Below are 15,087 nucleotides of genomic sequence, written 5' to 3' on the forward strand. Positions count from 1 at the left end.
ATATTACTTATACGTCTAGTCTCATACGTCAATGACATCAATAATATTATTTATACGTCTAGTCTCTTACGTCGAATGACATCAATAATATTACTTATACGTCTAGTCTCTTACGTCAATGACATCAATAATATTACTTATACGTCTAGTCTCTTACGTCAATGACATCAATAATATTACTTATACGTCTAGTCTCTTACGTCAATGACATCAATAATATTACTTATACGTCTAGTCTCTTACGTCAATGACATCAATAATATTACTTATACGTCTAGTCTCTTACGTCAATGACATCAATAATATTACTTTATACGTCTAGTCTCTTACGTCAATGACATCAATAATATTATTTATACGTCTAGTCTCTTACGTCAATGACATCAATAATATTATTTATACGTCTAGTCTCTTACGTCAATGACATCAATAATATTACTTATACGTCTAGTCTCTTACGTCAATGACATCAATAATATTATTTATACGTCTAGTCTCTTACGTCAACGACATCAATAATATTATCTATACGTCTAGTCTCTTACGTGAATGACATAAATAATATTACTTATACGTCTAGTCTCTTACGTCAATGACATCAATAATATTACTTATACGTCTAGTCTCTTACGTCAATGACATCAATAATATTATTTATACGTCTAGTCTCTTACGTGAATGACATCAATAATATTATTTATACGTCTAGTCTCTTACGTCAATGACATCAATAATATTACTTATACGTCTAGTCTCTTACGTCAATGACATCAATAATATTACTTATACGTCTAGTCTCTTACGTCAATGACATCAATAATATTACTTATACGTCTAGTCTCTTACGTCAATGACATCAATAATATTATTTATACGTCTAGTCTCTTACGTGAATGACATCAATAATATTATTTATACGTCTAGTCTCTTACGTGAATGACATCAATAATATCATTTATACGTCTAGTCTCTTACGTCAATGACATCAATAATATTATTTATACGTCTAGTCTCTTACGTGAATGACATCAATAATATTATTTATACGTCTAGTCTCTTACGTGAATGACATCAATAATATTATTTATACGTCTAGTCTCTTACGTCAATGACATCAATAATATTATTTATACGTCTAGTCTCTTACGTGAATGACATCAATAATATTACTTATACGTCTAGTCTCTTACGTGAATGACATCAATAATATTACTTATACGTCTAGTCTCTTACGTCAATGACATCAATAATATTACTTATACGTCTAGTCTCATACGTCAATGACATCAATAATATTATTTATACGTCTAGTCTCTTACGTGAATGACTTCAATAATATTACTTATACGTCTAGTCTCTTACGTCAATGACATCAATAATATTACTTATACGTCTAGTCTCTTACGTCAATGACATCAATAATATTACTTATACGTCTAGTCTCTTACGTCAATGACATCAATAATATTACTTATACGTCTAGTCTCTTACGTCAATGACATCAATAATATTACTTATACGTCTAGTCTCTTACGTCAATGACATCAATAATATTACTTATACGTCTAGTCTCTTACGTCAATGACATCAATAATATTATTTATACGTCTAGTCTCTTACGTCAATGACATCAATAATATTATTTATACGTCTAGTCTCTTACGTGAATGACATCAATAATATTACTTATACGTCTAGTCTCTTACGTGAATGACATCAATAATATTACTTATACGTCTAGTCTCTTACGTCAATGACATCAATAATATTACTTATACGTCTAGTCTCTTACGTCAATGACATCAATAATATTACTTATACGTCTAGTCTCTTACGTCAATGACATCAATAATATTACTTATACGTCTAGTCTCTTACGTCAATGACATCAATAATGTTATTTATACGTCTAGTCTCTTACGTCAATGACATCAATAATATTATTTATACGTCTAGTCTCTCACGTGAATGACATCAATAATATTACTTATACGTCTAGTCTCTTACGTCAATGACATCAATAATATTACTTATACGTCTAGTCTCTTACGTCAATGACATCAATAATATTATTTATACGTCTGGTCTCTTACGTGAATGACATCAATAATATTATTTATACGTCTAGTCTCTTACGTCAATGACATCAATAATATTACTTATACGTCTAGTCTCTTACGTCAATGACATCAATAATATTATTTATACGTCTAGTCTCTTACGTGAATGACATCAATAATATTACTTATACGTCTAGTCTCTTACGTCAATGACATCAATAATATTATTTATACGTCTAGTCTCTTACATGAATGACATCAATAATATTATTTATACGTCTAGTCTCTTACGTCAATGACATCAATAATATTACTTATACGTCTAGTCTCTTACGTCAATGACATCAATAATATTATTTATAGATCTAGTCTCTTACATCAATGACATCAATAATATTATTTATACGTCTAGTCTCTTACGTGAATGACATCAATTCTACTTATACGTCTAGTCTCTTACGTGAATGACATCAATAATATTATTTATACGTCTAGTCTCTTACATGAATGACATCAATAATATTATTTATACGTCTAGTCTCTTACGTCAATGACATCAATAATATTACTTATACGTCTAGTCTCTTACGTCAATGACATCAATAATATTATTTATAGATCTAGTCTCTTACATCAATGACATCAATAATATTATTTATACGTCTAGTCTCTTACGTGAATGACATCAATAATATTACTTATACGTCTAGTCTCTTACGTGAATGACATCAATAATATTATTTATACGTCTAGTCTCTTACGTGAATGACATCAATAATATTATTTATACGTCTAGTCTCTTACGTGAATGACATCAATAATATTATTTATACGTCTAGTCTCTTACGTCAATGACATCAATAATATTATTTATACGTCTAGTCTCTTACGTGAATGACATCAATAATATTATTTATACGTCTAGTCTCTTACGTGAATGACATCAATAATATTATTTATACGTCTAGTCTCTTACGTCAATGACATCAATAATATTATTTATACGTCTAGTCTCTTACGTGAATGACATCAATAATATTATTTATACGTCTAGTCTCTTACGTCAATGACATCAATAATATTACTTATACGTCTAGTCTCTTACGTCAATGACATCAATAATATTACTTATACGTCTAGTCTCTTACGTGAATGACATCAATAATATTATTTATACGTCTAGTCTCTTACGTCAATGACATCAATAATATTATTTATACGTCTAGTCTCTTACGTGAATGACATCAATAATATTATTTATACGTCTAGTCTCTTACGTGAATGACATCAATAATATTATTTATACGTCTAGTCTCTTACGTCAATGACATCAATAATATTACTTATACGTCTAGTCTCTTACGTGAATGACATCAATAATATTACTTATACGTCTAGTCTCTTACGTCAATGACATCAATAATATTATTTATACGTCTAGTCTCTTACGTCAATGACATCAATAATATTACTTATACGTCTAGTCTCTTACGTCAATGACATCAATAATATTACTTATACGTCTAGTCTCTTACGTCAATGACATCAATAATATTACTTATACGTCTAGTCTCTTACGTCAATGACATCAATAATATTACTTATACGTCTAGTCTCTTACGTCAATGACATCAATAATATTACTTATACGTCTAGTCTCTTACGTCAATGACATCAATAATATTATTTATACGTCTAGTCTCTTACGTGAATGACATCAATAATATTATTTATACGTCTAGTCTCTTACGTCAATGACATCAATAATATTATTTATACGTCTAGTCTCTTACGTCAATGACATCAATAATATTATTTATACGTCTAGTCTCTTACGTGAATGACATCAATAATATTACTTATACGTCTAGTCTCTTACGTCAATGACATCAATAATATTATTTATACGTCTAATCTCTTACGTGAATGACATCAATAATATTATTTATACGTCTAGTCTCTTACGTCAATGACATCAATAATATTATTTATACGTCTAGTCTCTTACGTGAATGACATCAATAATATTATTTATACGTCTAGTCTCTTACGTGAATGACATCAATAATATTATTTATACGTCTAGTCTCTTACGTCAATGACATCAATAATATTATTTATACGTCTAGTCTCTTACGTGAATGACATCAATAATATTATTTATACGTCTAGTCTCTTACGTGAATGACATCAATAATATTATTTATACGTCTAGTCTCTTACGTGAATGACATCAATAATATTATTTATACGTCTAGTCTCTTACGTCAATGACATCAATAATATTACTTATACGTCTAGTCTCTTACGTGAATGACATCAATAATATTACTTATACGTCTAGTCTCTTACGTCAATGACATCAATAATATTATTTATACGTCTAGTCTCTTACGTCAATGACATCAATAATATTACTTATACGTCTAGTCTCTTACGTCAATGACATCAATAATATTACTTATACGTCTAGTCTCTTACGTCAATGACATCAATAATATTACTTATACGTCTAGTCTCTTACGTCAATGACATCAATAATATTATTTATACGTCTAGTCTCTTACGTGAATGACATCAATAATATTATTTATACGTCTAGTCTCTTACGTGAATGACATCAATAATATTATTTATACGTCTAGTCTCTTACGTCAATGACATCAATAATATTATTTATACGTCTAGTCTCTTACGTGAATGACATCAATAATATTATTTATACGTCTAGTCTCTTACGTCAATGACATCAATAATATTACTTATACGTCTAGTCTCTTACGTCAATGACATCAATAATATTACTTATACGTCTAGTCTCTTACGTCAATGACATCAATAATATTACTTATACGTCTAGTCTCTTACGTGAATGACATCAATAATATTATTTATACGTCTAGTCTCTTACGTCAATGACATCAATAATATTACTTATACGTCTAGTCTCTTACGTCAATGACATCAATAATATTATTTATACGTCTAGTCTCTTACGTGAATGACATCAATAATATTATTTATACGTCTAGTCTCTTACGTCAATGACATCAATAATATTACTTATACGTCTAGTCTCTTACGTGAATGACATCAATAATATTACTTATACGTCTAGTCTCTTACGTCAATGACATCAATAATATTACTTATACGTCTAGTCTCTTACATCAATAATATTATTGGATATTTTACGCTAATGTGTTCATCATAACACACATAAGTCGCTCCTGAGTATAAGTCACACCAAACTATGAAAAAAAACTGCGACTCATAGTCGTAAAAATACGGTACCGTAGGGCGCACAGGATTATAAGGCGCACTGCCGATGAACGGGGCTAGTCAGGTTATTTTCATACAAAAGGTGCACCGGATTATAAGGCGCATTAAAGGAGTCATATTATTATTATCATTTTTTTCCTCAATGTAAAAGACTTCCTTGTGGTGTACATAACATGTAATGGTAATGAAATGATATGAAATTGTGTGATGTATTATACTGTAAGTGTGTTCATGTTCGAAATAAACTAAAGAAAGAAAGAAAAGAGGTGTAACGGTACACAAAAATGTCGGTTCGGTACGTACCTCGGTTTCGAGGTCACGGTTCGGTTCATTTTCGGTACAGTAAGAAAACAAAATATAAATTTTTGGGTTATTTATTTACCAAATTTGCAAAATCTTCCACCAAAAATATTTTTCTTAGTGTAATATTTGATGTGAAGTAATGGGAACCTTGGATAGGTCAATAATTCATAATAACATTGATTTTGATTCAATATTATGTTTTGAGCAATGACAGTTTGAAAGAAAAAAACAGCTTTGTTTTATTAGTCAACATTGCAACTTTTTCTAAATGACATTTAACCTTTAAGCTTTTTTATTTCACTTTTGTTATGTTTTTGTTTATTTTAATAATATTTTTAGAATGTGCCGTGGGCCTTTAAAACATTAGCTGTGGGCCGCAAATGGCCACCGGGGCACACTTTTGACACCCCTGTTATACATAATGAAACATTAAATGTGATAAATCTATGGATAAAAAGCAGAGCCTGGCGACGTTTATCATAACTCTCTCTCTCTCTCTCTCTCTCTCTGTCTCTGCCCCTCCCTCACCAAAGCTGCTGCGCGTTTTGTTTTTTAACCCCTTCTTAACCCTGAACGTACATTGAAAATACATGCAACCCTAACTCAAAATGCCGGACATTTGAGGCATTTAAGAAACTCTGCCCTGACAGCTCCGCAAAAGAGGACATGTCCGGTGAAAAGAGGACGTATGGTCAGTCTATCCTAGCCCGTTAGCTGCTAGCATGCCGTGTGTTGTGCCTCGGTGTGCATTGTTTACACAACGTGCGTTACGCTACTTAATATGTCCGTGTGGAAACTCGTTCGGTACATCCCCGAACCGGAACCCCCGTACCAAAACAATTCAATACAAATACACGTACCGTTACACCCCTATGTAATGCTGGTTCTTTGCTCAAAATGTTGCATAGATGATGTTTTACTCATCATCTTCAAGTCACTTTCTGACAGTCTCTTCAGGATGCACCATTTTGTGGGCGCTCTTATTGACGTGCCTCCACTTTGACAGCGTCTTCTCCCCATCATTTTTAGTGCACCGGTAGTTTTTAGTGCTAGTCTACTGACGTATAGAAGTAAGAACTGTACACTACTTTATATTAGAAGTGGCAACAGTGGAGGGTGAATGTCACATAACAAGAAGATAGAGACAAAGAAGAAGCTTATTGACTACAGCGCGGACTATAATGGCAGATGCACACACATTTTAGGGACTCATGCACAGTGGTCCCAACCACCAGTACCGGTCCGTCACGCATTTGCTACCGGGCCGCAGAGAAACATTCAATAATTTAGAAAATGACTGCATTTTCTCCGACTTAACTTTGGCATGTCCACTAGTTGCACCGATAAGCTTGTTTATACATGCAAAATACTAAGCGTGTTTATAGATGTCAAATACTAAGCTTGTTTATACATGCAAAATACTAAGCTTGTTTATAGATGTCAAATACTAAGCTTGTTTATAGATGTCAAATACTAAGCTTGTTTATACATGCAAAATACTAAGCTTGTTTATAGATGTCAAATACTAAGCTTGTTTATAGATGTCAAATACTAAGCTTGTTTATACATGCAAAATACTAAACTTGTTTATAGATGTCAAATACTAAGCTAGTTTAAAGATGTCCAATACTAAGCTTGTTTATAGATGTCAAATACTAAGCTTGTTTATAGATGCAAAATACTAAGCTTGTTTATAGATGTCAAATACTAAGCTTGTTTATAGATGTCAAATACTAAGCTTGTTTATAGATGTCAAATACTAAGCTTGTTTATAGATGTCAAATACTAAGCTTGTTTATAGATGTCAAATACTAAGCTTGTTTATAGATGTCAAATACTAAGCTTGTTTATAGATGTCAAATACTAAGCTTGTTTATAGATGTCAAATACTAAGCTTGTTTATAGATGTCAAATACTAAGCTTGTTTATAGATGTCAAATACTAAGCTTGTTTATAGATGTCAAATACTAAGCTTGTTTATAGATGTCAAATACTAAGCTTGTTTATAGATGTCAAATACTAAGCTTGTTTATAGATGTCAAATACTAAGCTTGTTTATAGATGTCAAATACTAAGCTTGTTTATAGATGTCAAATACTAAGCTTGTTTATAGATGTCAAATACAACTCCTCATAGGAAGTTTCCATTTGTTATAACTTTGTGACATGATACAAAGCACATTAATGAACATGTAAATGTGACAGACTGTAGCCAAAGGCTAATTTTCACAGCAGCTTGATGGTAACATTGCAAAGAAACAGGCCCATTACAAAGAAACAGGCCCATTACAAAGAAACAGGCCCATTACAAAGAAACAGGCCCACTACAAAGAAACAGGCCCATTACAAAGAAACAGGCCCATTACAAAGAAACAGGCCCACTACAAAGAAACAGGCCCATTACAAAGAAACAGGCCCATTACAAAGAAACAGGCCCAGAGCTCCCACTAATTCAGCATTACAGTGACTTGTATTTTTCATGCACTTGTTTTTGCTGTATTTATGTGGCACAAGTCCCTGGAAATAATGCCTACATTAAATTGGTCCGTGGTGCAAAAAAGGTTGGGGACCCCTGCTCATGCAGATCCCAAATACACCATCAGTTACCAATAGGTTTTGTATAATAGGTAAGAAACAAAATGCCGGGTAATATGTCTCCTAATAGGTGCCATTTTGGGGTCCTTACACACACCATGACTACGGTGGCTGTAATATTGTCTTCCATCAAGTGGTGTGGCTTCGTAGCTTACCAAAGTCGTACTAAAACATTTTGACAGTGTTTTGAGCGCCGTGTGTAATGTTCCATATTCTCAATGAAACATCAAAGTTTTGGTGTGGCTTGCTAGCGTCATTTATTGAACAGGCGTCAACCTGCAGTCCACATGTATCTCTTGTGTGTGAGTGCCATCTACTGGTCGCACTTATCATTACACCATGTACCAAATAAAAATGCTTCGAGGTCGCTAAACACATAAGGCGCACTGTCGATTTTTGAGAAAATGAAATGATTTTAAGTGCGCCTTATAGTCCGAAACATACGGTAGTTAAGGACAAGCAGTAGAAAATGGAGGGATGGACAATTAATAATTAGAAGTAGTTCACCTTGTGACTGTGATTTATTAAAATCTAATAGTGATTAAGACAACACATTAGAATAGTAATAACAGTCATGATCATGATTATAAATGTTTTACTATATTGTTTTAGCATAATTATTTCTGTAAATATAATTCCATTAATTGTAATTCTAACTGTTGATATATTCACTTCACTCTGACTATTGTTTTAGCATAATTATTTCTGTAAATATAATTCCATTAATTGTAATTCTAACTGTTGACATATTCACTTCACTCTGACTTGCTGTATGCCAGTGCTGCCCCCTAGAGTCTGTCTGGCATCCGCATAATTCCAAGCATAGAAGTTTAGCATCCAATGTCCCCAAAGGCAAACCAGCGGCAGTGGTGTCACACCCATCCCCCGCTCCCATCCCCCGCTAATTGTGCTGGTTTGTCTGTGGCCGACAGGAACCAGTTCTCCTCAGTCGCTGAAGAAGATCCTGTCTCTGTCGGAGGAGGCCAGCGAGAGGCATCGGAGGCATCCAGAGGACACGACGTCTAACGCCTCCTCTCAGCTCTCCTCGCCGCCCACCTCCCCCCAAAACTCGCCCAAGAAGGGTAATCCTCCACCAGTAATCCCTTTTTCCTCCTCCATTCCACTCGTGCCTCCTAGTGGCTGATGTTGTGCACTGCACAATTAAGGCATCATTTTATTGCGTGAATACTAAAGATTATTCACACTTGAATTTGGATTCATCATCAATAATGACGGTTGATGTATTAGTTTTATCATTTAAATTAACCTATATATAATGTATAAAGCATATATGTATATGTTTATGTATGGACTATCGGGCGGCACCAAAGCTGTTCTGGAAGACCATACGGCACCTCAGGAGGGGGAAGCAGGGAACCATCCAAGCTGTGTACGGCAAGGATGGGACTTTGCTGACTTCAAGTGAGGAAGTCGTCGGGCGTTGGAAAGAGCACTTTGAGGAACTCCTGAACCCAAATACATCAGACACACCCTCCCTGATAGGAGCAGAGCCTGAGGATGATGGGGGATCGACGTCGATCTCTCGGAGTGAAGTCACTAAGGTAGTTAGACAACTCCACAGTGGCAAAGCTCCGGGGGTTGACGAGATCGGTCCAGAAATGCTGAAGGCTCTGGGTGTTGATGGGCTGTCTTGGTTGATACGCCTTTTCAACATTGCGTGGAAGTCTGGGACAGTGCAGAGGGAGTGGCAGACTGGGGTGGTGGTTCCCCTTTTCAAAAAGGGGGACCAGAGGGTGTGTGCTAATTACAGGGGTATCACACTACTCAGCCTCCCTGGGAAAGTTTACGCCAAGGTACTGGAAAGGAGGGTCCGGCCGATGGTCGAACCTCAGAGGAGCAATGTGGATTCCGTCCTGGTCGTGGAACAACTGACCAGCTCTTTACTCTTGCGGGAATCCTGGAGAAGGCCTGGGAGTATGCCTATCCAGTCTACATGTGTTTTGTGGATTTGGAGAAGGCGTATGACCGGGTCCCCCGGGAGATCTTGTGGGAGGTGCTGAGGGAGTACGGAGTGAGGGGAACCCTGCTGAGGGCCATCCAATCTCTGTACAACCAAAGCGAGAGTTGTGTCCGGGTGCTTGGATGCAAGTCAGATCCCTTTCCAGTGGGGGTTGGTCTCCGCCAGGGCTGCGCTCTGTCACCTATCCTGTTTGTGATTTTCATGGACAGGATTTTTTAGGCAGGGTCGTGGCCATGGCGGAGAGGGTATACATCTCGGGGGGCTAAAGGTTGCGTCACTGCTGTTTGCAGATGATGTGGTCCTGATGGCACCTTCGGTTCGTGACCTTCAGCTCTCACTGGATCGGTCCGCAGCCGAGTGTTCAGCGGCTGGAATGAGGATCAGAATCTCCAAATCTGAGGCCATGATTCTCAGCAAGAAACCGATGGTTTGTGCAGTCCAGGTAGAGGACAGGACTCTGTCCCAGGTGGAGGAGTTGAAGTATCTCGGGGTCTTGTTCACGAGTGAGGGAAAGATGGAGAAGGAAATCAGGCGGAGAATCGGAGCAGCTGGGGCAGTATTGCAGTCTCTCTGCCGCACTGTTGGGACCAAACCAGAGCTGAGCCAGAAGGCAAAGCTCTCGGTCTACCGAGCTATCTACATTCCTACTCTCACCTACGGTCATGAAGTGTGGGTCATGACCGAAAGAATAAGATCGCGGATACAAGCGGCCGAAATGAGTTTCCTCAGAAGGGTGGCTGGCATCTCCCTTAGAGATAGGGTGAGAAGTTCAGTCACCCGAGAGAGACTCGGAGTAGAGCCGCTGCTCCTTCGCTTGGAAAGGAGCCAGCTTAGGTGGTTCGGGTATCTCGTGCGGATGCCTCACCAGCGTCTCCCTAGGGAGGTCCTCCTTGCACGTCCCACTGGGAGGAGACCCCACGGCAGGCCAAGGACCAGATGGGGGGATTACATCTCCTCTCTGGCCTGGGAACGCTTGGGGATTCCCCAGGAGGAAGTCGCTAATGTTGCTCTGGAGAGGGAAGTCTGCTGGAGCTGTTGTCCCCGCGACCCCATTCCGGATAAGCGGTTGAGGATGGATGGATGGATGGATGGATGGATGGATGGATGGATGGATGGATGGATGGATGGATGGATATCATTTTTTAATCAATATTTGTATGCATTTTCTCTGAGTCAACTGCTCGTTCAATAATTTTTTTTTTTAGATTTGGTGACGATGGCATTGTTTAAATGACTCCAGGTTATTACACGTGGATTTGAGATTAAGTGAGTGAGTGTACCGGGATTCATTATTTTGAGTATTTGTGTTTTGTTTGTACGATGCAATGTCAGTTATCATGAAGAACTTGCCAACGTTGTGTGTGTGCTTTGAATTGTGCCGTCTACGGCCCGGCCCACCCCTTCCAATTGTGCCGTCTACGGCCCGGCCCACCCCTTCCAATTGTGCCGTCTACGGCCCGGCCCACCCCTTTCTAATTGTGCCGTCTACGGCCCGGCCCACCCCTTCCAATTGTGCCGTCTACGGCCCGGCCCACCCCTTCCAATTGTGCCGTCTACGGCCCGGCCCACCCCTTCCAATTGTGCCGTCTACGGCCCGGCCCACCCCTTTCTAATTGTGCCGTCTACGGCCCGGCCCACCCCTTCCAATTGTGCCGTCTACGGCCCGGCCCACCCCTTTCTAATTGTGCCGTCTACGGCCCGGCCCACCCCTTCCAATTGTGCCGTCTACGGCCCGGCCCACCCCTTCCAATTGTGCCGTCTACGGCCCGGCCCACCCCTTCCAATTGTGCCGTCTACGGCCCGGCCCACCCCTTCCAATTGTGCCGTCTACGGCCCGGCCCACCCCTTCCAATTTTGGCAAAGAAAGGGAAACTGAGGGTCTGGTGTGTGTAGGCTCTAAATCCTCCTGTCGCCTGGTCCAGGTTACAACCGCATGGGCGACGCCTACTCGGACTCGGGTCACAGCGAGATCTCGTCGCGCTCCAGCCTGCTCAGCAACTTGTCCTTCGACATGGCCCACGACGAGAGGAGGCTGCGACACTCGGGCGGAGTCGGGGATTCGCACGTGGGAGCGCGGCTAGAACGACGAGCCACCACCGACCCTGACCAGTACAGCCTGGGGTAAGTCACGTTACACCGGAACCTTCTAAGCAAAGGTGTCTTTTTTCACTGAGGGCGGCACACTGACAAATCAATACCAGCGAAGGCCATTTTTGATGTTTCATCTTCAAAAAAAATGTAAACCTTGAGGGCTTCTCAAGTCAGAAAGGTCTGTCAATAAAAAGCCATAAATTATTTATTTTTAATTATTTTTTAATTCAATACTTAAATAACTGTATGAACTTCAGGTCTATTTGTCGATATACATTTATTATTAGTTTTTAAGTTTTTGGACCATTTTTCCCCAAACTTGAGTTTTTTATGGCAAAGGCACTAATTATGCAATATTTTTCCATCCATCTATTTGTGTCCCTCTTGGGGTGTGCTGGAGCCTACCCCAGCTGCACTTGGGCGGAAGTCAGGGTACACTTTCCCCCCCCCAAACATTTTCAAGTTGGAATATTTGATTTGAAGTAATTGGAGCCTTAATCATTTCACAAAAACATTGATTTCATTTTATTGATATTTTTTGAGCAGTGAGTTTTACAAATGAAAATCCAACTAAAGATCTTGGGCAAGCTAAAGGGCCCCACTCAAGCTAAAGGGCCCCACTCAAGCTAAAGGGCCCCACTCAAGCTAAAGGGCCCCACTCAAGCTAAAGGGCCCCACTCAAGCTAAAGGGCCCCACTCAAGCTAAAGGGCCTCACTCAAGCTAAAGGGCCTCACTCAAGCTAAAGGGCCCCACTCAAGCTAAAGGGCCCCACTCAAGCTAAAGGGTCCCACTCAAGCTAAAGGGTCCCACTCAAGCTAAAGGGCCTCACTCAAGCTAAAGGGCCTCACTCAAGCTAAAGGGCCTCACTCAAGCTAAAGGGCCTCACTCAAGCTAAAGGGCCCCACTCAAGCTAAAGGGCCTCACTCAAGCTAAAGGGTCCCACTCAAGCTAAAGGGCCTCACTCAAGCTAAAGGGCCTCACTCAAGCTAAAGGGCCCCACTCAAGCTAAAGGGCCCCACTCAAGCTAAAGGGCCCCACTCAAGCTAAAGGGCCCCACTCAAGCTAAAGAGCCTCACTCAAGCTAAAGGGCTCCACTCAAGCTAAAGGGCCTCACTCAAGCTAAAGGGCCTCACTCAAGCTAAAGGGCCTCACTCAAGCTAAAGGGCCCCACTCAAGCTAAAGGGCCCCACTCAAGCTAAAGGGCCCCACTCAAGCTAAAGGGCCTCACTCAAGCTAAAGGGTCCCACTCAAGCTAAAGGGCCTCACTCAAGCTAAAGGGCCTCACTCAAGCTAAAGGGCCCCACTCAAGCTAAAGGGCCCCACTCAAGCTAAAGGGCCCCACTCAAGCTAAAGGGCCTCACTCAAGCTAAAGGGCCCCCACTCAAGCTAAAGGGCCTCACTCAAGCTAAAGGGCCTCACTCAAGCTAAAGGGCCTCACTCAAGCTAAAGGGCCCCACTCAAGCTAAAGGGCCCCACTCAAGCTAAAGGGCCCCACTCAAGCTAAAGGGCCCCACTCAAGCTAAAGAGCCTCACTCAAGCTAAAGGGCTCCACTCAAGCTAAAGGGCCTCACTCAAGCTAAAGGGCCTCACTCAAGCTAAAGGGCCTCACTCAAGCTAAAGGGTCCCACTCAAGCTAAAGGGCCTCACTCAAGCTAAAGGGCCTCACTCAAGCTAAAGGGCCCCACTCAAGCTAAAGGGCCCCACTCAAGCTAAAGGGCCCCACTCAAGCTAAAGGGCCCCACTCAAGCTAAAGGGCCTCACTCAAGCTAAAGGGCCCCACTCAAGCTAAAGGGCCCCACTCAAGCTAAAGGGCCTCACTCAAGCTAAAGGGCCTCACTCAAGCTAAAGGGCCCCACTCAAGCTAAAGGGCCCCACTCAAGCTAAAGGGCCCCACTCAAGCTAAAGGGCCCCACTCAAGCTAAAGGGCCCCACTCAAGCTAAAGGGCCTCACTCAAGCTAAAGGGCCTCACTCAAGCTAAAGGGCCCCACTCAAGCTAAAGGGCCCCACTCAAGCTAAAGGGCCCCACTCAAGCTAAAGGGCCCCACTCAAGCTAAAGGGCCCCACTCAAGCTAAAGGGCCTCACTCAAGCTAAAGGGCCCCACTCAATCTAAAGGGCCCCACTCAAGCTAAAGGGCCTCACTCAAGCTAAAGGGCCCCACTCAAGCTAAAGGGCCCCACTCAAGCTAAAGGGCCTCACTCAATCTAAAGGGCCCCACTCAAGCTAAAGGGCCCCACTCAAGCTAAAGGGCCTCACTCAAGCTAAAGGGTCCCACTCAAGCTAAAGGGCCTCACTCAAGCTAAAGGGCCTCACTCAAGCTAAAGGGCCCCACTCAAGCTAAAGGGCCCCACTCAAGCTAAAGGGCCCCACTCAAGCTAAAGGGCCTCACTCAAGCTAAAGGGCCCCACTCAAGCTAAAGGGCCTCACTCAAGCTAAAGGGCCTCACTCAAGCTAAAGGGCCTCACTCAAGCTAAAGGGCCCCACTCAAGCTAAAGGGCCCCACTCAAGCTAAAGGGCCCCACTCAAGCTAAAGGGCCCCACTCAAGCTAAAGAGCCTCACTCAAGCTAAAGGGCCCCACTCAAGCTAAAGGGCCTCACTCAAGCTAAAGGGCCTCACTCAAGCTAAAGGGCCTCACTCAAGCTAAAGGGCCCCACTCAAGCTAAAGGGCCCCACTCAAGCTAAAGGGCCCCACTCAAGCTAAAGGGCCCCACTCAAGCTAAAGGGCCCCACTCAAGCTAAAGGGCCCCACTCAAGCTAAAGGGCCTCACTCAATCT

At 40.5% G+C, this 15,087-nt stretch overlaps 1 protein-coding gene across 8 annotated transcripts in view; it reads left to right on the forward strand.

Annotated features, from left to right (window-relative positions):
- rapgef2b (Rap guanine nucleotide exchange factor 2b) overlaps positions 1-15,087 on the forward strand; it is a 386,003-nt gene that overhangs the window by 349,178 nt on the left and 21,738 nt on the right. For all 8 annotated transcript variants that reach the window (XM_062039897.1, XM_062039899.1, XM_062039900.1 and 5 more), the window contains 2 exons: positions 9,172-9,321; positions 12,143-12,341. In XM_062039897.1, the coding sequence (XP_061895881.1) occupies positions 9,172-9,321; positions 12,143-12,341 (349 nt within the window). The remainder of the gene's footprint in view (positions 1-9,171; positions 9,322-12,142; positions 12,342-15,087) is intronic.

This window comes from Entelurus aequoreus, linkage group LG28 (genome assembly GCF_033978785.1).
Source record: "Entelurus aequoreus isolate RoL-2023_Sb linkage group LG28, RoL_Eaeq_v1.1, whole genome shotgun sequence".
NCBI classification, from domain to species: Eukaryota; Metazoa; Chordata; class Actinopteri; order Syngnathiformes; family Syngnathidae; genus Entelurus; species Entelurus aequoreus.